This window comes from Hippoglossus hippoglossus, chromosome 20 (genome assembly GCF_009819705.1).
Source record: "Hippoglossus hippoglossus isolate fHipHip1 chromosome 20, fHipHip1.pri, whole genome shotgun sequence".
NCBI lineage: Eukaryota > Metazoa > Chordata > Actinopteri > Pleuronectiformes > Pleuronectidae > Hippoglossus > Hippoglossus hippoglossus.
In genome coordinates this window covers 17,775,431-17,799,581 of record NC_047170.1, presented here as the reverse complement: position 1 = coordinate 17,799,581, position 24,151 = coordinate 17,775,431, and the positions used below count along the sequence as shown (strand labels likewise).

The following is a 24,151-nucleotide window of genomic DNA, read 5'->3' as shown; positions in this document are numbered from 1 at the left end:
GGATGAGAGGCGAGCCCGGGGGGGGGGGGACTGCATGGACGACAGCGGGAATCTTAATAACACGTCTTTAAAAAATGTCTGCAAAAGCTTTGGGGTCAATGATGAATTTTATTAAAAAAACACAGCAATAGTTGACCTAAATATGGTGACATTCTTTTAGTGTATGTGCAGGATAGAGAATAATGCGAACACGCATCTTTTCCATTCGCACATTTACTACATTTCACAATGAACGGAAATCGCTGTTTAATTCAGGCAGTGGCTCCGTCGCTGTGAGTGTTCCAGCTGGGTCGTGTCGTGTGCGAGCAGATTTCCTTAGAACCGTCTCCAGAACTGTGATTGAACCATTCACTTTGTAACAACATCTGGCCGCTTCCCTGCCCCGAGTACTCTGCTGGTGAGCTCGGGCACTGCTGCCAAACCATCAAGCCTCGTGCCAAAGTGTCAAGCAGCTCTCTGTGTGCGGAAAATGAATCTGAACAGAGTCAGAAAACCTGGGTCAGAAGCCATCATTTTTAATCTAGACAAGCAGTCGCTACTAAAACCAGTGTTTATTTATGTTTATGGGGATGAAACCACTTGTTTGAATGACATTGATAGTGTGGATGTGGATGTGGTTGGAGATCTAGTGCTCATAAATTCCATAAAGAGCAATTTAATCCTGTTCTAGCTTGTTTGTAAAACACAAATACAAACTCTCCACACCATCAAGAATCCATTTTCCTCCGATTGCCAGGTCTTAGACTTCTAGGACGTTAACAACATGCAGCATCATATGTTTTCACACATTTTTTGATTTGAAAAGTCAAATGATTTATGAGTTAACTGACGGATACAATCTTTAGTTGTGTAAGTACATACTAAGGCAAGTATTCACAATATTCACACTTGTCAGATGAGGTTTTCTTAGTCTTTGATGCCATCAAATTGAATTTGTTGTAGATTTATGGCTTTTCAAAGGCGACGGGAGCTTGTGATTGAGTTCAATTCAATTCAGGACAGTTCATTTGTCCAAATAAGGCGTTGAGTCCTGAAACAAAGCACACAAACAGACAGTAGACAACACACCTACACACATCAACAATCCCAAAATACGAACATTCGAAAGAGTTAAAATACTCGGGAGTGCGAGAATACACGAGGATCTGCCAGAGTGAGTCAGCCGGTCCACCGCCGGCAGACGAGTCCAACGCCACAGAGGCACAGGCAGCGAAGGCAAATTCACAAATGCAGTTATAAAGTTCATAAACAAGTCAGACTGACCATTTCTTCTATTACGGCTGCTCACAGTTCTTATGGCTCCTGGAACTCAACCAAACACAGTTTAATTTGATTAACCATCAACTGAAAGAAGTCAGAGACGGGCATTTTATTGACATCGACTAGACATTTCAATTTGAATTCACTAGATCCTGATTTTTATTTGGAAGAAAACAAATCCTGGATCTGCCTCCTGATCCGTATCTGCACCAAAATGTAATGGGCTCTTTTATGACCAATATCACATCCTTATACCAAGTTCTGTCGTTATGTGTCTCGTAGTTTTTGTGTGATCCTGCTGACTAACAAACAAATTCAAATTAAAACACTAACTCCTTGTCAGAGATTATCAAGAGATCAATGAATATGAGTTTGTTTAATGTCACTGCACTTATTCAGAGGACCCAGTACTCAAATCTCTCCTCAAAACAATCTGTTAAAGTACGACAGTGAAAGACTAAAGACGGAACCAGAAGACGAACCGGTGATTTGGAGAAACAGAAATCAAAGTGTGAGAGAATCACAATCCGAGTCCGAAGTGAGAAAGTCGTGATTCTCACTTTGGCCAGAAACAGGTTTCTGTGAATAGCTGATTGTCTTTGTTTTTCTCACGATGCTGCAGCAGGTTTACATTTTGACAGTGTTGGTAAAAATACATCGAGAGAAATATAAAAAACTGTGTGAGTGTGAAAACACGACTTTCCCCCCCCCCCACCCGGCCCACACAACATACTGTGTTTTCTCCTCACACTTCCCCCGCGACTATTCATCCTTCCCCTTCTTCTCTCCCTGTCGTCTGCATCACCAGCTTTTTCTTTATTTGGACAATGAGGTGGCATATTCCCCAACCCCACACACACACACTCTCTTTCCCAAGAGCCTCTGTTGGCACCTGAAGAGCAGCGTGGCGAGCAGCGTGGCGAGCATCTGCGAAGCCCCCAAATCTCCTGCACTTCAACCTCTCATGAGGGAATCTACCTGGCAGCGGGAAAGCAAGCTTATCTGTGTATGAAATGCTAATGTGAATAGCCTCAGCCCTACTTTGTGGATGAGAGCACAGGGGCCCTCTCCTTGTTGTAAGACCCACCTGCTCTGTGTGTTTCAGCATGTGCGAAAAGTGTGAAGCCTGCCAAACTGCCTCGGCCCCGAATTTAGACTTCGCAGACATGAAGAGAACCAAGTGCTGCAGGGGATATGAATACATTTTCATTCTCAGTCCACCTGGTCACTTTTCTCCTCTTGTTCCGTTCGGCGCCGGGCGACCTCAATCCCGAAAGCACTAGAGGCCCGCCCAAGTGGCGCGGAAAGGATTAGTCACTTCATTGATTTGTGGAAATTTATCAACAATTGCTACAACTCATTAATCATTGAAGTCATTTATTAAGACAATGCGCTTATTAAATTAGAGGATTTTGTGGTTTTTATTGTTTTTAGATGGCTGCAAAATGATTTCATGTCTTCATGGGTAACCATTTGTAAACAAGTGGCCCAACCTGAGTCCCTATATAAGTAAATGACCTGATTTATACTGTCACTAGCCCTAAAATGAGGGGGAACATTTACTATCCAACAGTGAAGCCTTTCTGGAACAAGGACAAGATGGTGAATATGTTTGAAAGTCTTCTGCACTAGCTGGATGTTAGGTTGACAACCACCAGCGGATGTTAGGGACTTCTCATCACTTGTGTACCTTCACGTCATCAGGTGATTCAGCCTTTTAATCACAAGACCCCCTCTGCTAAGACAGGCCCACCACAGGCTGATCCGACTTGTGTGTGTGTCCTTAAACACTCAGGGCCCAGTTGGGGTCTTTCCTCCTGATCCAGAGCCGTTGACTGCTGCGCTGTGCTCGGCTTGTCTGTGGATTCACAGATCTCCGAGCAACCCGATGGTGGATTGTGCAATAGAAATATCTAATGTAATAGAAATATCCAAGATAGGAATGTTTTCACCTTGCACCAGTGATGTAATTTGGAGTTTCCACGTTCCATCACGAACATGGAGGAGGTGAGGCTGCGTTCAGCCACCAGGGGGAATCAAGGTGCTTTGGCCTTACCTTTAGGAAGACGTCATGTGATCTATCTTGAAAAAATGCAATCTTTGTTTACGACATTTTGTTGAGAGAAGAATTAATGTGGATAATCAAAAACCAATCAAAATTAAGTGTGGAACTAAAGTTACTTTTGATTAATTACTTTTTAAGTAATAAAATGTGCCAAAACATCTAAAATTGTCCTAAAAGTGGTTTACAAGAAAACCAAGCAATTAGCTTACTCATTCAAAAGTTTACATTTCATGACATTACATTTTACAGAACAATTAATTCATTAACTCAATAAATAAATCAAAAGATAAATCCATAAATGATGAATAATCTCGAGTTGGAGCGCTGCATCCCAGCGTTTGCCGTTTGCCTCGTGCACGTCACTTTGACCGACCCGTGTCTGAATGCTGTGCGGCAGCGTTTCGCGGTCGGAGCGGAGAGATGATGGTGAGGAGGATGATGATGATGATGATGATGCAAGTTGAAAAAGCGCGTCCTCTCTCTCCCTGCAGTGGCCGGCAGATGGGTGCTGTCTGCTCCATCCTGTGTGATGAGAGCTCAAGAATTCAGCCATTAAACACACAACAGATGGGACATTTTCCTTCTTCCGCCCAGCTCTCATTAAGCAGCCAAACAACATATAGCGGGGATGTCGAGCGCGGGCGTGTTTTTCTAATTTGAAGGGGGAAAAAAATTGAGGATGAACTCCTCCCTGACAAAAATAATTAAGGTTGTTTAACTTGGCATGTAAACACGAGGAGATGAACCCATCGGAGGCTCTCATCTTGGAAACCTTTGGCTCGGCCAAGCTGTGTGAGGTGCGCTGCGTTTTGGGTTTGTGGTAATCAAAGCTGAGCGTGAAGACAGATGGCGTTTGGACGGTAGCGCGCTGGAAGGACAAGTTGCTGTTGACTTTGGGAGACATGGTGGGAGGGGGTGACTGACACACCATCCTGCCCACAGACTCAGTGGGAGTCATTACTGCAATGGGCCTAATTACCTTCCGGCCTAATCTGTGTTTAAAAGCCTGCTGCTTATTGCTTTTAATTACCCACAAGTGTATTGAGAAAGACAGAAATGCAAGGTTGGAGAATTTGTCTGTTGTGTTTCAGGATTTTTGTTTGTCCACGAGGGAGATGTTACAATCTTGACATATTTTTAATTTTAGATCTTGAAGAGTTAGTAACTTTGGCGTAGTTCTGTATTTCCTTGAGTGTTTATATATATATATATATATATATACAATATTATATTGGTTTTATTTGATAGATGCTTTTTTAAAACATATCAGCATCAGCGTCTGTTTGCTGATATATTCCAACATGAAAACCTATAATTTGCAAGATTGTTTATTTTCTTATTTCAAGTTCTACATATTTAGATATACTTGTTTTCTTTTTATGTATAGTTATTTATGATTTCTCCTCAAGCATCAATTACATGTCTTTGTCATAAGAGTTTGATTGCAACAAATTGTCGTTCGGGCTGTAGTTTACACCGAGGCCTTCAACTGTCCTCATACCCGGGAGCACAAGTGTGTTTGACAGCCTGACTTTTCCATTTTCATTTAAAATGTCACCCAGACATTTGTATTGTCTGAAGCCTTAAAGCTAAATTATTTTCACTTTCAAGGCGAGAAGACGGCGCTGAGTCCCAGCTCCTCAGATGTCTATTTGACAAGGAGACAAGTCGAGGGTAGTGGGGGTCGTGATTATTAGACGATCTCAAAGTTGTTTTCTGTCGAACGTCCTGGGTTATGCAACGTGATGAAAGTCGTATTTTTTGCAGGTGTTGGAATACAGAGCTCGAGTTAACTTGGGAGTGAGAGCAAAAAAAAAAATCCATCATTTGCTGCTGGGAAGGTGCTTAAATTGAGGTATAATGTGTTTTTCGTTAAATGGAGTGGAGTTGTAGTGTAGAGCAGGAGCAGGTAGGAAATGAGATTGGTGCCATTAGTTTTGGGTGGTGGGTGGGGTGGGGTGGGGGTGGGGGGGGGGCTTGAAGGTGAAGCGAACGTGTGACGAGTTGCTGGTTCATATTTCAGACGAGCAGCTGCAGCAAACCGCAGATCGGCTCCCCTCACATTTTTCGAGAACGTCATTAATATTCTCGTCATTAATGATTTATCAGGTGAGCAGGGATCCACTATTAATCACAGTGTTAGTTTTAATGTCCTGACCGTCCTGATCCGTGGATATAACAGCGATCGATACCGTCCATGTAGCAGTTATATTTACCAAGAACTTAGAAACCTCCATAGTAACAAGGTGTTTAAATGTTTGCATTAGCTAATACACTCACACAGAGGATATACTCTAAAGTTAGTTAATCCCTCAGACTCTGGGTTTGTGGACACGTTCAGGTACGAGGAGGCTGCTGCAGCGATGGTGGCTCCTGCAAGCCGTGACTGAGGGAATAGACGAACGGCCGTGACGCCGGGGTTCTGCACCTGAAACGTTTCAGATCTGACGCTAAGTGATAGTAACTATAGTAACAGCATGAGACCCTGTACTCAGATAAGAGTCAGTGCTCTATTGGTCATTACCTCCACCCAGGATGTTGTGTTTTCACCCCTGTTGGTTTTTGGATTACACAAAAACTACTGCATGGATTACTACGAAACTAGGTGGAAAGATGAGGTGTGCTAATCTGGATCAGGATTAAGGAATCACTTGAGGATGTACTGCAAACAAATTGGCACGTTTAGGGGACTGACTTCTATAAGTGTGCACAATTAGATGTAGCCTGGGCCTTGGTGTCACTCGAGTTTCCTAACACATATATTTAAAATTACAAAATGCCTTCCATCCTTTCCAGGGAAGATCTCTGTTCATCCAACATTCATCAACAACACATTTTCTGTTGTTTCCCGGGATGCAGTTAGTTTCCGGTCCAACAATATCCTCAAGGTGAAACAAGGGTTTTAACACCAGCAGAAAAACTGTGATCCCGACAGATAGCTTCCATCAGTGGAAGCTATTTTAATGTGGCTGTGTGGACAAAACCTTCATCGCATCCTCTGTGGGGGATACGAACCTGACGAGATCTGAATCATATGAAAAACGAAAGGTGATCATACCCAGCTGTGTATCTCACGAACCTCACACAGAGATGACAGCTGAAAAAAGACAGTATTTGTGGAGCCACTTAAAACAATCCAGTCCATCAGTCGTGATTCACTGTGCGTTTCCTCCTAAGATGGGAAATGCCACAGTCTGCCGGGCTAAGCCACCTGAATCGCTGGCACCGCTCTCCAACCTGTTTTGTCTCCTCCAATTTCACGGGAAACCTCCAGGGTGTGCCACACATTCAGGGGATTGTCTGGCTCGAGAAGCTGATCAGACTAATCTGCTTCCTTTCACAAACAACGAGTCGGGTCAGATCTCCCAAGAAGGACTCCGGGCGAGAGGAGCTCGATACAGAACAGGTACAGATCAATCACAGCTCTGACAAACTGATATGACTGTCAGTGAACCAGGGAAGGAATGCATGAGGCATTTAGCTCCAAAGCACATATACAATGCAAACCATGAATATTTAATACTATCACCGGACATTGTTTAGATGCAGGAACATTTGTTGGGTCTAAAAACCAAGAATAATGATAAAAACCAACCAAATGATGATTCTCTGTGCAAATATGACTGATTCAGACTGATAATGAAAACTAACTCTGTAGGTTTATGTCCATATTCACTGGAACAACTTTTTGTGCAGAGCTCTGAACTGAAAGTGAGCGAGTGATTCAGAAAAAAATCCTCTTCTGTGATGTGTGTGATATTTTTACAGCAATATGTCCGTCTAACAATCCAGGAAATCTCAGTCTGTATGTGGCTCGCATCTCAAAAACCAAAACCAAGCGCAGGGTTGAATTTGGTGCGATTTGGACGGATGTGATGAGTTCAATATGAATATATACTTTGACTAAACAGGCAGCAGGTCTTTACTTGCTGCGGCTCAATGGGAAACCTGCATCCAGCATCACCACAGGTCAAGGTTCATTGCACACAGGCAGGTTTAGAACGGGCACTGCACTAGTAATCTGTTTGTAGCTAATCCTGCAAAGTAAACACCAGGGTACGTCATTACATCACAGCAGAAAGCATATAAAACTATAGTCGTGAAATAATGGCAAATCTCTGATGGAAGACAAATGTACACGTGTTGATTTACTGTGTTTAATCATATTGGACAAAATCCTGTTTTCCCCCGTTGCAGTCCGTGAACTCCAAAATGTGTAAAACCATCTCGCCTACGATAAGAAATGCATTTTCTTATGGTTGTAGAGAAGAGAGCAGAACATGCAGGATTGGTCTTGAAGCTCGTTTTCCTTTTAGCTGCACGCAGAGCTGCGTCTGATTCAGCAGAAAACACACATCCGTGCTCAGGCCTCAGGAACATTTCACAGAGCGGCTGCAGACAAACACGGCGCATTTTGCCGTGTCACTAATTTTCTCCTCTGCTGTTTGTATTTTCCTGTACTTACTTTAATCCTCTTGTTTACTCACCGTTGCTCAGCGAAACATTACCCGAGACTACAGGCAACGCACCCGCACCGCGACCGGGTGGAAACATATTTGTATTTGTTCTTTTCGGACGAGGTGCACAGTCAACAGAGTCTTTGTGCCGTGGCTGTCTCTCCTCCTGGCTGCTCCTCTTTGTGCCTGACGACAGACAGAGGTTCAGCGATATGTGCTTTGACCTGCCCCGGTCCTGCGCTATCTGCTGTTTGACATCGGCACAGATCTGATGCTGTGAAATCGAATGCAGTGGGTGAGCGTGCAGCAGGAGGCCAAAACATTAGCTATTAGCATCGAGTGACGGGAGCCCGTTTCCAACCTGCATCTCCGCCGCTCGCTCGACATCGCTCCCTCTCTCGCCGTGTTTCGTTTTACTTTATCTTTCTGGCTTTTTAAGTGTTTCACCTCCCGCTGTGCCGTCAGTGGCTGCGGCTACGTGCGAGAACTGCTGACTATCCTCCAGCTAAAGTCTTATTCCACTTGGGATTGTTTACATCACCGTGTTGATTCCCTGAGATTGACTTTTTCCGTCACAGTATTTCTGTCTATGTGGTTTGTCTGCAGAAACAAGTATATTTAACAATGAAACACAGCAAATAGATTCTGAAATTATAGATTCTGATTGTTTTTGTCAGCTAATCAGTCAATTAATAAATTTAGTGAAATCCACATTACTTCATTTTTTATCAAAGCTCTTCACTCTACAAGTCACTCTATTACACACCATCCACACACAGCTGGCACAGTCGTCAGGGGCAGCATCTTGCTCAAGGACACTTCATGCAGACAAGAGGAGCGGGGGATTCAAACCACCCACCTTCTGGTTACTGGCAGGAGAAATTACTGTAGTGGTTGGGGACAGTTGGTGCTCGACTGCATATTTACTGCAGCAAAACAGTGGGAAAGATCTAGCGTCTCAACCATGTCGTCCATTTATATGTTTTTATTAGTTTTTGTTGAAAATTACTATTATTTCTCATATGTATTAACAGTATATGTAAAAGCAGCATTAACCAAACCATCAGAATTGCATGTAAACGCAGCCATCTTGTGTGCATCCTGCCAAAAATCCTAGTGGCTGCCGCTGTGCATAACCCATCCTGTTAAACGCTGCACATATACAAACATGCCGTGGGCAGCAGGCTGCTCAAAACAATATCATCAACATAAAAGGGGCAAATTATTTCCATTGACAGAGCCAGATGCTGTTGATTTCATGGCTCCCTGAAATGTATTTTGCTTAGAATCAGCATGATAATCAGACAATTAGGAGACTGATTGAAGAGAGCCCCAGGAGGCAAAAGTGAAACCACTGAAAAAAAGATATTCTCATTCTGACACACACACACCGCCTGACTCACTCGGCTACCTACAATTTTCTCGCCAGTGCTTTGACTTTGCAGGGAAATTGGTTCCAAATGTAGAATCAAGATTTTATTGAATCATAAAAAATGATTTTTGAAGAAAAGGCGTAAAAGAACTCCGCTCTCTCGTCTCTGCAGGGCATGATATCGTTCCCTCAGCCACAGGGGGATGTGGGTGTAGTTGTACCTATGCAGATGAGGATCTTTCTCCAGATTACACGTGTTCAGTGTCTGCCTGCGTGTTTATCCTCCGCTGCTTTAATCCAAGTGGAGGTGGAACAGACTTTGCGCAGCCGGAGCCAGCAGCAGGTGTTGTCCATTACGACGGCTGCACTTAGTCAACAACAAATATAGTTGAGCTGGATAATTTGCATAGAGAAGATATATAAAACATGGGGATTAGTCAGGGGGTTCTAAGCACATCTTAATCCATATATATGTACAAATATTTATATTCACACAAAATAAAAGAGAATCAGTGATTATCCCTCAAAGTGTGCGACAGTGGTAAGTTGCATTAGCGTCTGGTTTTAAGGTTTCGCTCTAATGTTGTCACATGCATTGTGAGCAGCGGCCTTTGAAGTCTGTCAGCTCTTATATCCTATTAAGTATCAAATACATGTGTTTGTCCTTTCGGTAATCCCCACGAAGCTGCCACTCTGCAGCACTTTGAACGGCCGACCCACTCTCCTGCTGCGAGTCGCCATTCCAGAGTGTATTTACTTCATCTTCTTATTATGATTATTTAGAAGAAAGGGGCCTAAATGTGTGTTGACTTTTATAATTTATGACTTTGTGTTATTATTCAGTGGTTATTAAGTGGTTTCCTTTTAAAAGAAGCTTTACACGTATACTCCACCACACTGGATGGCGTCAGCACTGGTTTAACTTGTCCTTCATGTCGTCACCATAAGACCGTGTCATGTTTTTACCCTTTGCATTTAGCCAAGAGACTATCTAACCTCTTATTAGCACATTGCTGTGGCCGTAGAGATCATGTGGAGATCAGAATCCAGGTCACAGGTTCCCCAGCTCATCTGGAGCACTGGGCTGCACCTGAGACCTCAGCTGGTGGGAATCAGCGAAAAGAGATTGTTGTTGGTCCGTTGTTATTCACCCCACTTACTCTGTGACTCCCACTATCCTTTGGTTCGATGTACCAGGTTTTGTTTTTAGTGGTTGAAACGTAACATTTCCTTTATCCATTTCATCGAGGATCCTTTGGGTTCTGACAAAGAGTTTGAGCCTGATTTAGAAATGTAAAATCGTGCTTTCTACATCGGTTACTGCTTCAGCAGATTAGGGAAGGAATTAACTATTTGGATTTTGAATTAGTTGGTTTAGAAGAACACATTTTCCAAAAATAAATCCAACTTCTTGGTCGGACCAGTCAGTCGGTGTCGTGGTCATCCTGAACGATATGTTAGTATCAGTCATGTCTCTGTAGCTTTGAAGATAAATAGTCAAAATCAAATATTTGTTGCTGTTCAAATTGTTTTGCCTGAAAATAAATTAAATCTTCGTGTTTTTATTAACCTCTTAACAATGGACCGTGCTGCTGCTTCAAGCAGACAAGACAACAGGAGGCAGTGGAAAACGCTGCAGCTACTTCAGGGGACCGTGATGTCCCCTGAAGTAGCTGCACACTGAAATAAAAAAAGAAAGGAACGAGCGACGAGAGGAATCTCGGTCCACTGAGGGGTCTGATGTTTTCATCTGTGACTTTCAGGGGGAGCCCTTGTAAGAGCAATGGGTAGATGTGTTTATCACACAGTCAACACGGCTGAAAGCTCTTTGAGAGGAGAATATTCTGTCACCCAGCAGGTGCGACTTGTTTTAAAGTGTAATCACCAGAGCCTGGTGGAATTGTGTCGCAGTGTTCTGTGTGCCTTTTACTAGCGATGCAATTTCCACCTCGACGTGGTCTCTTCTTAAGGAAGACGTCTAATCTTCCTGCATAGCAACTTTAATGAGACTCTGAGTCGTTGTTAAATCACATTGAAAGGCGTCTCAGAGCAGCAAGGTCAAATGATGCAATTTTCTCTCATCAGAAAAGGAAAATAAGTGAACAGCGAGCAGCGATGTCACACTTCAGCAGCACTTAAATAACATCTAACTCTCCATAATGCCTCCGCGGAGTTGCAGGGGTGCAATGCACGTTTTAATGCAAAGGCGGCGCCGGACGAGCTTCCCTTGAGTGCTCGCTAACACAGAAACCCGAGAAAGCTCGCAGTTATTTTTTTACTACTTCAATGCCACCTTCAATATACAATTTTGATTTAGAAAAACTGTGTCCCTCTGTCTTTTCCATCCCAGTGCGTTCTAAAAATCACCCTCCGCTCCACGTCTGAGTGGCTTGATGTCTGCGCTTATCATAGTAAATGTATTTCTTCCTGCCACACTTATTATTCACCGTGCTGAGGCGCACACTAAGCCTCGCAGTCGGCCCCGCTTGTGTTAAAACATACAAATGCAACCCTTTTTTTTTTCCCCTCCTTCCCCAGATCTGTTTTAATGAAGCCAGCTCATCCTTTGAGTTTCAGGGCCAACGCTGCTCGGCTCTGATACGTGACTCTGACCTCACGTGGCTGCATCCCTCACCAAACAGGGATGTGACCTCATAGGCATGGACGGCCCTTTAATAGCAATAACTCCTTCAAGTCCAAACTAGTTTGTGTCATCTGCATAATGGCGGGCGGGGGGGGGGGGGGGGGGGGGGAATGGCTGGAATACTGAAGCAGGGGATTTTTTAAGACAGTTTGAAGTGCACATCCTCATCTGAAAGGATTCATGAGTTGCAATTTAATTGGAGGGAATTAGCGGACATTTAGCTTCTTATATCCGTCACATTAATCTCTAACTGTGCGTTTCTCTCTCTCCCCTTGTCTCTCTCCCAGGAAATCCAGAATGGCTCCAGGGATTAACCTCTGCTCTTGGTAGAACTACCCAGAAGTTCACGTCCGTGTTTTTTTTGGCGGAGCGTCTCACAGCCTGGGAAATTCCATAATGTAAACGCATCGTGCGCTTTTCTTGCTTTTTTGATAAACCTTCGGCTTTTGGGCCATGAACCTTAGAGGAGCTACCGGAACCACGGTTTTCCTCGTTTGGATTTAGATCCCTCTTTATCCTGGACTACATCACGGGCCTGCAGCGGTGGCTAGTGGTGGTGGCTGTGGCGGTGGTGGCGGGAGGACCTCTCCACCTCGGAATACAGGGATAACTTTACAAAAGCGCGCGCCGCCATGAGGATATCCGCCACCTCCTGTATCTGTCCCTTTCTGGTGTGCCTCTGCTTCATCCAGAGGTGCTATGGTGCGAGCCCCCACGCCCCCTCCAGGGTGCCCTCCAGAAACCAGACCAGACTGGCCAACGGGGAGACGGAGGTGCACCACAGACCTAAGCGTGGCTGGATCTGGAACCAGTTCTTCGTTTTAGAAGAACACATGGGACCGAAAGCACAGTATGTGGGAAAGGTAGGATTTTACTGACTGCAACTGCAACAAAAAAACAAAAAATCTTTTGATTCCCATGCAGGGAACTTGCTTTTGAACAGCTCTCTCCTCTTGTTTATTGAGAAGTGGGTTACAGCAGGAACAAGCTGTTCCATTGAGGTAGATTGCCACGTTGGCATTGTACATGCTTTTTCCTCCTCTGATGTGGAAATGCTGTTCTCATTTGTCAAGGTGTTTGTGTTTCTCTTCCTGTCATTACAAAGTCCGACCGAATTCCTCTCATGACAATGTCCAAGAAAATGTTTAATTCTCTGTAATTAAGGAGCCTCTCAGCGTGTCTGCCACTCTGGGAAGCCGACGACGCACGAGTGGATTAAGATTGAAAGTGAGAGTAGCCCTTACATCAAGCTATCTTTGAACCGAAATATTAGATTTGGTTTCTCTTTGGGAAATGGTCCCAGATTTGATCTCTTTGTAGAAAACGAACCAGCACTGAAAGAAATCGAACAGTGGTCCAATAGGGACATAGTGTCTCATAGTTGGAATTTCTTTTCTGACTGTAATTTCAGCGTCACTCCGGAGTGACTGGCGACAGAAAGCGGTGGGTGTTCTCCGTGCTTCTGCAGAGGTGACGGTGCAGCGTGGTTGTTGGCCGTGGTGACTTTTCTGTTAGCTCCACAATAAGCCACAGGGAGCTGGTTAAGTCCTCTGCTTGCAGATTGCCTGCCCCTTATCTCCCGAAATGTGAAAATGTATTTCTCCGCTGCAGTGATCATTATTCCAGGCACTCAGGCACAGACTAATCCCCTCAACTGCACTCAGAGAGAAAGAGAATGAGAAAAGGCAGGACGCCCCTCTGACTGCACGTATGTCTGTATTTCAACAACTGTGCCGTTTGAAGGGGAAAATGAAAGAAGAAGGGATGACATGCACGGGGAGAAAAAAGGTGCGAGGGAGGAAAGAAAAACACACAACGAGAGCAAATATCACCTCATAGGTCTGTTTTTCAATAAACCTTCGCCAATGTCCTCGTGAGCCTGACAAAGCGGCAACGAAAAGGCTATTTACTGGTGAGGCATGTTTTTGCTAATATTATTTGACGCATGAATGAGCCGTAAAATCCCACAGCGCCAACAAAAACAATCCCTCAGCGTGTGTACGAGACAATGTGTCCCGAGTATTAGACAACACAGAGATTCCTATTTTTTTTTTTTTCAGTTTACCGACTGCACTAACGGTAACAGACGTGGTTATTCCAACATTAAATTCATCCACTGCTTTGAAGTTCAGGTTGTTTGGTTTGCCGGCTGCTCGGCTGATCTGCTCCTCTCCTACCTTAAGGGTGTTGTTGTTCTCTCTCTGTGTGTGTGTGTCTCTGTGTGTGTGTCTCTGTGTGTGTGTGTGTGTGTGTGTGTGTGTGTGATGGGGATGCTGCTGCTGCTGCTGATGAATGCAGAGTAAACATAAACAGCTAATCCTGGATGATAATAAAGCACTGAGAAGAAACATAAACATTATTAAGGAATCAATTTGACATGCATGTTTAAAGAGATGAGGTCTCCAGATGGTTCGCACAAAAAAACATTTAATTATGTGGGTTGGGACTGGTGTGCTGTGTCCTAATGTGGCCAGGAGACAGAATGACCCTTAATTAGACGAAGACAAGACAGGAGAGGAGGAGGAGGAGGAGGAGAAGAAGGAGGAGGAGGAGGATTAATGCACTCTGCTCGCACTGCGCTGTATTGTTTTTGTACGTCCTCCCTTTGCTTGATTAAAAACTCTGGACATTAGCGAGCTGCAAATGGACATCACCACTACAGGGATAATTGCTTTCATCAGAAAAAATATGACATTTTACAACAGACTTTTCATGATAAGATATGAACAGAATACAGAATAATAGAATTCTAATGTTGGCTTTGCAAGGTCAAACACGACACTTTGATACCACAATATATAAGACATGGCTACGTGCACTTTTAACCGATCCTCTCGCATAAAGGAACTTCTGGGAATAAGTGAAGCGGCCAGTCTGTCAAGAACATTTTTAATCCCCCCGAGGTGTCCCATAATCCCCAGTGACACCTTTCTGGGGGGGCTGATGCATTTGGGAAATGACAGCTTTGTGCATGAGTGAGACACAAATGCTCGGCAGGGGACAGGGCTCGTCCAGATACCAGACAGGAGACAACCCACTCTCCCAATGGGAGGTGTGGATGTCTTCACGTCAGTCAGCTCAGCGTGGCGCTTTGAGGGGTTTCCGTCAGGTTACAGACAGGATTGTAATTTTCAGAAGACGCATGCAAATCCGCCAAACTCTGCCTGAGTGTGAGCTGCGGTGAACTGTCTGCGGCTGTTTGTTGAACGGAACCAGATCCTCGGTCAGAAATCCACGAACCGAACCATCTTCTGGTTTCTGTTCTGCTGCTGAGATGTAGTGGGATTTGACAGAATGGGTGCTGCACACCAGGAGGAACATCCTCTTGTCTTATCCTGTGTTAATTTGCAGAGCAAAGTTGCAACCTCTAAGAAAAAGGTACCTGAATGTTTTATTCTCGCATCTAAAAATGGATTGCGCTGTGACAGAATCAGGCAACTGTCTTGTTGTATTTACAGTAATAACTCAACAGTGGGAGAGGAAGATGAAACAAAAAACAGAACTGAAGTTTTTTTACATAAAAGTGCTTCTCAGCCATGAAGGAAACAAGTGCATGCAAACTGGATTATTCTCAGTTTTAAACCACTCTGGTGTCACATGAAATAAGAAGTTTTTGGAAAGAGGAGCATCCTGAAAACGGTGGAAATACCAACCAATGGAAAAAGCGTTACGACGATGAGATGTGCACATATGTGAGGAAGAGTGTCATTGTTTACATGTGGGGCTACAAGCGAAGCTCTCGTTTAATTACTCTTTTGATTAATTTGGTAATTAAGAAAAATACTTAGCGAAGCCTGTGGCACTTTCCCAGAGCTCAAAGCCTTGTCTTCAAATTGCACGAGACCGCTGTGGTGCAAATTGTCTGTAAAATCCTCGGCACTCATGCAATCACACAAATGCATACAGGGTAGATACAGTACAGAAGAATAAAATACTTTATTATTCGTAGTATTCCAGCAGAAAATCCACAAATCATTGGCCCCTCTGTTGCTTACATAAGAAAGTCCGATCCATCCAATATAGCAAACGGCTACACCTTAGAAAGAGTCAAGGTCAATATCGACCTTCTGGCAACCTCGAGTGACCACAAGCAACAAATCACGGAGAAAAGACACCGGATCTGAGGGTGTGCGTTTTGTGCAACGTGCTGAGGAACCGTGAACAGCCGGCGTGTGGTATTTTTAGAGCGATGCAGTTTCAAGGCCGACAGAGAAGCAGAGACACTTAACACAGTGAATAAATGATACACCTCCACGCTTTATGCTAATTCACCCTGTCAGTCCGAAAAACGGAAGAAATTATATTCAGAATTATGTCGGAAGAGAAAAACAAAAGTGAATCCTCACATTTAAGAAGCTGCAAACAGATTTATTTACTTCATGTTTTCTGGTTTTAGTCGTGTTCAAGTTTTAAAGACTTCTTGAGACTGCTGTTCACAACTGGACAATTATCATACAGGGGAACTTTGCACTGGAGAACATCTGCAGCTACATCTGGATACGAAGTTCTCTGCTCATGAGGAGTTTTAAACCTTCACCCAGGAGCAAAATCGAATCTGTAAAGTAGAAATAAATAATAATTTGATATGTATCATCATGGCAGTTATTCTTATTGAATACTCAGCCAATATATAACAAACCCAAACCATTATGTCAAAGAAATGTCATTGAGGCTTTATATATCACAATTTAACTGTAACTTTTAGTAAGACAGTGTATAAATATATAGTATAAGTAACTATAAGTTAAATTATAAGTTATATTAAAGGCCCAATACTGATAAGTCTGTGAGGTTCATATTGGTTGACAGATAATCTATAATGGTTTTGCCACTATCGGGACCAAATTGGTGATTATTAAACCAAAACATCAGCTGAAAGACACTAAAAACCCTTTTACAACCTCGTAGAGAAGAAGCTGCAGACTCGAATCTTTAAACAATGAATGACGATCAGAATGATTCACTGAGTAATTCTTTCAACACCACACATGTTACGGTCAGAGGATAGAAACGTATCTGTGCTGCTGCGTCCTTGATACAGTCACACTTCTCCGGAACAAAGGAGGAGAAACCACAAAGCTGAGCCAGGTGAATTACAGTTTAATGTCCTTCCCTCCCACAACTGCAGGAGGGAAAAAAACACACACACACACACACACACACACACACGTCAGCTGTGTGTTCAGGAGCGTGCGTCATTTCCAAAGTGCGTTCCTCTGTCTTCTGGCTGAAATGTTCAAACAAATTAGCGCCGTTTAGACACTTGAGAATAAACCTTTCCTCTCCACTCGCTGGCAGATCTGCTGACGCTTTCATGCCTGTCTCATACTAATGTTAAATCTTAGCAGCAGTTAGAGGCAGAGCCATTAAAACCAGTGTCGAGAGTTGCATCCGCAAACTCTAATAATCTCATTACTGTACATCAAGAAATCAACCATCCTGCTGGGAAGACTACAATTCATTCCACGTCCCCCCCCTCATCCTCTGCAGATGTCAAAATAGAGGACAACTATTAGGGCGGATCTCTGTGATGTGCATCAGTGGCACGTCTCCAGCTCTTCCCCCTCATCACTGTCTGTTGATGTATGGTCATTAGGCTGGTGTTCCATCATCAGGGTTTACTGTGACTGTAACAAATCAATCGAGGAGAAGGGGGTGCTCAGAGGAGTTGATTGGTGATATGTGGTGATAATCAGACAATCAAGCATGCCCACATAAAAAGTGATTAAGTCCTCTCGAGTGAAGTATAAGAGCTGAGATTTAATCAAAAAAACGAACCCACCCCCCTTCACTAATTGCAAATATGAAGCCAAGGCACTGATCATCAGCTCGGGCACGTCTTCTGCTCGTTTCTCCTTCTCCTCCGCTCCCCACGCCGTGCACACTGTTGATGGAGTAAACGCTCCGCTCCCTGACTCCCACCGCCAGCTCCCGTTTAAGCATCGGCGAGGCCTTAGTCCGACATCACAGAGATGCAGCTCTGATGAATCTTTCAGGAGGAAAACAACTGAAAGTAAAACGTCACCGCAGCTTGTCCGCTCGCTGCATGGTGTCTGATCGCGAAAGTTGTCAAAGCACAACCCAGAACACGCAGATAAACAAAGAGAGGCTATTTGTAGCGTGTGCACGGGGCTGCAGGAGCTCAGTGCACATCATCCTAAGAAGACACGTGCGCCAACACACACGCAAACCAGACAAACGTGTAGTAAACACACACACACAGCTCGTAATGAGTGGACATAACCGCGGCAAAGTGGCGTCCTCTCAGAGCAAACGAGGCTGGCGAGGCACATACATTATGTGGATCTGAACGGTGAACACCACCGAGCGATTACAAAGGGCATTCAGCGGTAATGCAGTCCAACCAGGCACATACATTATCAGGATCTGCACAACGAAAAGGACAAAGCCATTTAAGGAGAGAAAACAAGTGGAGGTGCAAAATAGATGAAGGTCAAGCTGTGTAGCAGCTAATAGTGCATCAGGGTGGCACTCAGCAGAGCGTGTCTGCAGCCGGGGCTGTGTGCAATCAGGAAGATTGTGTTACACGTCATGTAGTCCTGAACCCAAAAGTTGGTATTTTCCCTGCTCTGTTGAAATCCTCCAGCAGTTTCAGGAGTTCTCTTGCCTCCACCTGAAATGGAACACAAGTTTATTTGAGCTGCAGCCGCCTCTGAGCGTTTTGGATGATGATCACGGCGCCGCGTGGTCAGACAGCTCCGTCTGTGTGCAGCATGAAAATAAAATGATTTGGCAGGGACTGAGTAATTGGCACGATTGTTATGTCTAAATCAGGAGTTAATGCTGCTGCATATTGTTTTTTCTGGCCGCTGAATGGAGTCGAATGTTTCAGCTGCTGATGGGTGAAGTGGTAATTATGTAAATTAGTTGTCACGCATTGATATTTGGTCCAGTTTACTTCACTTAATTTATTTTAATGCGACTAAAACATTTAAAAAATGCAGCAGTACTTAATTTAGAATTCATAAATTCCAATATAGATCGTTTATTTGTGTTCATTTATGTATTAATATTTACTAATTAACCAACTTAGCCATATTTATAAGCTGGTAATAATAATAATAACATCCCATTTTAAATCTGTATTTACTAAGTAAGACATTCAAAGTTAGTGAAAACATGAATATGTAATGACTCTAGTGGGCAGTTCATTTCCAATGTGTGGCAGCTTATTTAGATCATTTCACACAAATACAAATATATATACATTAAATATTAAATATATGTGTATGTTGCAGTAGAAACCAGTAATGGCTTATATGAAAACATACAAGAGAAAATTGGACATATACTAGTTTATTTTTATAGCAGCATGTATTTATAGTACTTTTAAACCTTGTTATGTTGTACTTTGATCATTTTGTAGTAAAGGTACATTTACTTATTCATAACAGTGTGAATTCCACTCTCAATATATCATTGTCCATCAACTCTGACTCACTGGATGTGAAACTAAGATCACATGTTACAGCTCTGGTCTGATGACCCTGCAGCTGTATTATATTTACCCAGCACTGGCACCCAGGTTTAAAAACACCAGTTAAATGTTGCTGAGATCGCGTTGGGTCGGTGGAATTCTCTCGGGTTAAAAGGATTCTTTTCCTCCTCAAATCTCCTCTCTCTCTTCCTAATTGACTTAGACACCTGACAAGTGGTACAACACAGCCAAAGATAAACTGTCGGGCTGTAAGCACCAATTAGCTTGTGAACACAGTTTAAGGCCACTTTTCACAATGAGCCACACGGAGCCAGAGAAAACGCTGAAACCGCGCAGGTTGCTGACAAAACAAAGTCAAGATACACTTTTGGCGGCTGCTCCTCCGGGCGATGTGATGAAATTATAAGTGAGGTTCACCTTGAGATTGTGGAGTGTTTTTTCGCCGGCGACTCTAAAGCCCCCAGACTCTGCTGATCTCTTTAAAGTCCTCAGAAATGCATTGCCAGCTGCCCGCCCGCCAGCCACATGCCAGTCATCTATTCCACTAGTCTTTAATAAGGTCGCCCATGAGACCGGGAGATAAAGACAATCCCTTGTTGTGATATCTTGTGGAGGGAAAGGATTCCTCTAAGTCTGTGCGGGGAGACGACAAAACAACAAGGTGTCCGAGGTCCTAATTCACCTTCATCGACTTGATCAGATATTTCCATTCTTCGTTGATTGTATTGGCCGGACACTGTTAACACTGATGTTAAAGCTCATATCTGCAGTTTAACTAAATTACCACACACTACATACTACAGGCAGGAGAGTCATTACATTCTCTGTATGATCAAAATTGATGAAGTATAAATAAAATATCCCGGAGCTGAAAAACGCAGCAGCAGCAGAGAAATTGAGCCTCGTGTTTAAAACCATGTGACATAAATTCACCCGGAGCCCGTTTCTGTACATATCAGCTTTGACTAAGTCGTGAAGTATAAACTGGCCCCCCCCCCAAAAAAAATCTGCCACGACGGAGGTCCCTGTCCAACTGAGTTCTTGTCCCCCCTCCTCTCATCTCTTTGCTGTCCTCTGGCATCCAACAGTCACAGATGGTTAGTAAACATCCGAGCGGTGTGCGGTCCTCTTACAGCCGGGGGAGTATATCAAGTATCTATCAATATTAGATCTATAAACTTGTATCAATACCTCAGGATCTTGTCTTTACCCTTATATTTACTATTCGTTATTTTACTGGATAATTGGAGACTTCATTGTCTGTAGGCTTGAATGATGGATTTGACCGACGGATGTATGGATCTTCTATAAAATGGTGAAAGATATTTGTACTAAATCCAAACACGACATCTACAGATATTTGTTTTGACCAGATAATCAATTGATGATAAAATACGGTGCAGCTGCCAAAAGATAATATTGCCTTCTACAAATATTATAGATTCTACATCAGTTTATTGGCAAAGAATATCATGGCAGTGACCTCAGATCAGAGAAAGTCCATGAAGTTCAATTGTGACTCATTGCTCTGAGTGCAGGTAATAACTGACTGGGACCTGAGCAGATGTGCAAAGTGCTGCTGAAGAGCCGAGGTCCTGTGGAATATTGGCAGTGCACATTATCCGGATCAAATTGCTATGTTTAATATATAATATACAGTTGGTGGAAAAATACAATTAACGATAAGAGGTTTATATCGGAGCTATATCGAGTTTTACAAGCAACTGCTGACGTGTAAACCTTCCTCACAAAAGATCTCGGAAGACTCGCGACCAAGAAGTGTTGATTTGCATAAAGCTGGAAGTGATTTCAAAGAGTTTAAATATTCATCAGTCCACAGTTACGGAGACAAACTCGGAATAAAAGGGAAAAAAAGATTTTGGTCTGTGGCTCCTCTCCCTGGAAGTGGGCGTCCGGTTAAGATGACTCCAGAGGCCTCACGCAGAAACGCTCAGCGAGGTTAAAAACAGCCCGAGCAGCAACTTGGCTCAAGATAATAATAACTGGAGCTGGTTGATGCCAATCACGTTTCACGGAGCGTGGAAGAAGACGCCTCTCCTTCAAAAACACGTCACATGTGTCACCTTAACCCTCGACAATGTAACTGTGGATTGATGAAACTAGGGTTGAATAGTTTGTGTAGTGTAAATGGAAATATCATCCAAATCAGGCGGTGGGATGGAAGGAGCGTCGTGATTTGGGGCTAGTTTACTTCCTCTGGACCTGGGCTGCTGTCAATCATCGGGGGGGGAAATGAATTGTCAAATTTATGCTGCAGTAAACATAGAAATAAATGTAATACAGAATGATTTCTAACAAAGGAATCCGGCCTTTCGGGGGGTGACCCTATCAGACCCTGAGCCCTAACCCAATAGAGAAACTAGAGAGTGACCTCAGAGAGCCGTTCACAGCAAATATCATCAGAGTCTGTCTGAGCTGAAGCTGTTCCACAGGAGGAATGGTCCAATTCCTCTTGAACATTGTGCAGATCGGATCTGCAGCGAGCACCAGCTCTTGTTTGAGGTTATCGCTGCCAGAGGAGGTTCAGACAGATATTACATCCAAAGGGTTCTGCAGCACTGCAGATGTTCAGGTCTGTTCAATAAAGAAGATTGTAAGTGTGCTGTTAATGTTACAAGCACATTGTGATTGTCTGCTTATGAAGATCAGATCATAAACCAGCTCATTCCGAAGGGTTTACATTCGTCACATACAAGTTCCTGGAAATCCATTCATCAATAAACAATATACATCATGCAAGAAAGCAAATAGATAAATACATAGAATAATTACTAAAGGCAGCACTATGTAACTTTTACTGAGCAGCATGTGGTGATTCATTATGTCGGTCCAAAAGATTTATTTGTTTTGGTGAAGAGATAAAACCCTGATTGAATAGTCCCACTCGCTGAAAGTGGATATTACCCAAAGATCCCCGGCTTCCTGAACCACAAGAGCTGCAGCTGTAACACATCCACCAAACTCTGTTTAGAATCCTTCATGTTTTAAAAAAGTTTCCTGCTGAATATTGGAGATAAACTCAGCTTTACTCTTCAACTTGGTACCCACTCACCAAGGTTACATAGACCAGGCGTCCAGGGTGAGGAGTTGGAATGAGAGAGGAGACATTCTCCATATTCACAGAAATCTATCAGACTGGTTCTGAAGCTGCTATTTAAAGGAACAGAAAGTTGCATAGTGTTGCTTTAACGAGATTTTGATCCACCGAGAAGTACACGATGAAGGCTGGACATAGTTTGTGTATCATGACAACACAATGGACCACAACGTAGTGTTATTGGATTGTTATTATTAATATTACACAGCAGCTCCACCTGGAAACACTTGTGATCCAGCTGCATCCTTATCGCTCAGCAACTCCTCCCTCATTCCAACCTCCTGTATCTTCATATTGTTCCGCTCTCTGCTGCTCTTTCAGCCCGTGATGTTTGTGTAATGGCCCGCAACCTGTTGACACTTTTATCACCCATAGATTTGGGCAGGCAGCAGTCGCCATATGCATCATTGCTTCGCACTTTGCCGATCTTGATTTATTGGCTCTTGCGGAGGAAGACATCGGCTAAATTAGAACTCTGACCGGAGGCAAAATTCCATTTATGGGCCGCAGCTCGTGGAGCGCTGCCGGACTGAAGTGGATTCATCCTCGTCGTAGTTGTGGAAGCGAACGGCCCTTACGTACCAACTTGTGCTCTCTGTATTGAAATGATTCCGTTTATAGGCAGGTTTGGAATGATCAAACTATTTGAACCAATATTTCCCGGTGCAGAAATGGGCCGAGCCGTGTCAACAAAGTAATTGGGCCGGCACACAGCGGCCACAGATACGCAAACACGGCCTGATTTCTTCCTTGGGTGGCCGTCTTTCCTTTTGCTTCAATTCAGCAACTGATTAACTACCTGATTCAACAGGGTCTTTGACTCCGTGTGTAATTACAGGCTTGATATTTTCCACGCAGAGGACAGTCTGCTCTCATCGAGACTCGCAATCAACAGAGGCTTTCTAATTAATCATGTATCTGCGAGTCCAGGCTTTGATTAGACGTGGCCTGAGGACCTTGGGTGTTCAACCTGTTAAATAACGTGTCTCTGTGTATGGCCGTTCATTTCATTTAAAAACATTTTATTTTATAAATTCATACGTCTTTGGTTGTACTCAATATTAAATGAATGGTAAATACACCCTGGCTGTAGGGAGCGGAGCCGCGGGGTCGGCGAGGTAACACAAGCTAATTCAATGACTTGTTCCACTGCACATGTCTCCTAATGGACTTTATAGGTATACACGTTTTCTAGTCATGTCGTATCTCAGCTGTGTGATGGAGGTCTGGTGAAGAATTTGCAGGGGGCTGACATCCCGATTAATTATGTAACAAACGGACAGAAAGGAAAAGCACAACGCTCTTTGGTCGATAAAAGGCTCAGTGTTTAATGGTCTAAATAAAGCCGGGCAATATGGTGATTAATTGATTCTAAATTTGGGTTAGTGTAAAAGTAGACTGTGTCCCAATTCAGCAACGGCACCGCTCAGATGGATTCATGAAGGAGTCACGGCGGGTAGTGTGCCAGTTGTGTTTTGTAAAGGAAAACAGCATCTAAATCATTATGCGTAATTTAGATGGAGAAAAATATTATATTATATTATATCAATGAATCACAAGATTAATTCAGTTACTGTTTCTGTTGACTTATTAGGCTTTGTTGAAACGGCACATCTACGGCTGAGGATTGAGAAATTGGGTTGGATGTAAAACATTGACTCACATAGATGAGGACGGCTGCAATTTATTACACGACCAAAACATATTTAAATTTAATGTGAATATTTTGAAAGATTTGGCTCAACCTGTAGCTGCTGTTTCTATTTTTACGTTATT

General features: G+C 43.4%; 1 protein-coding gene across 3 annotated transcripts in view; it reads left to right on the top strand.

Annotated features, from left to right (window-relative positions):
• LOC117754185 (cadherin-18) overlaps positions 1 to 24,151 on the top strand; it is a 76,770-nt gene that overhangs the window by 10,841 nt on the left and 41,778 nt on the right. For all 3 annotated transcript variants that reach the window (XM_034572960.1, XM_034572962.1, XM_034572961.1), the window contains exon 2: positions 12,086 to 12,661. In XM_034572960.1, the coding sequence (XP_034428851.1) occupies positions 12,431 to 12,661 (231 nt within the window). In that variant the 5' untranslated portion in view covers positions 12,086 to 12,430. The remainder of the gene's footprint in view (positions 1 to 12,085; positions 12,662 to 24,151) is intronic.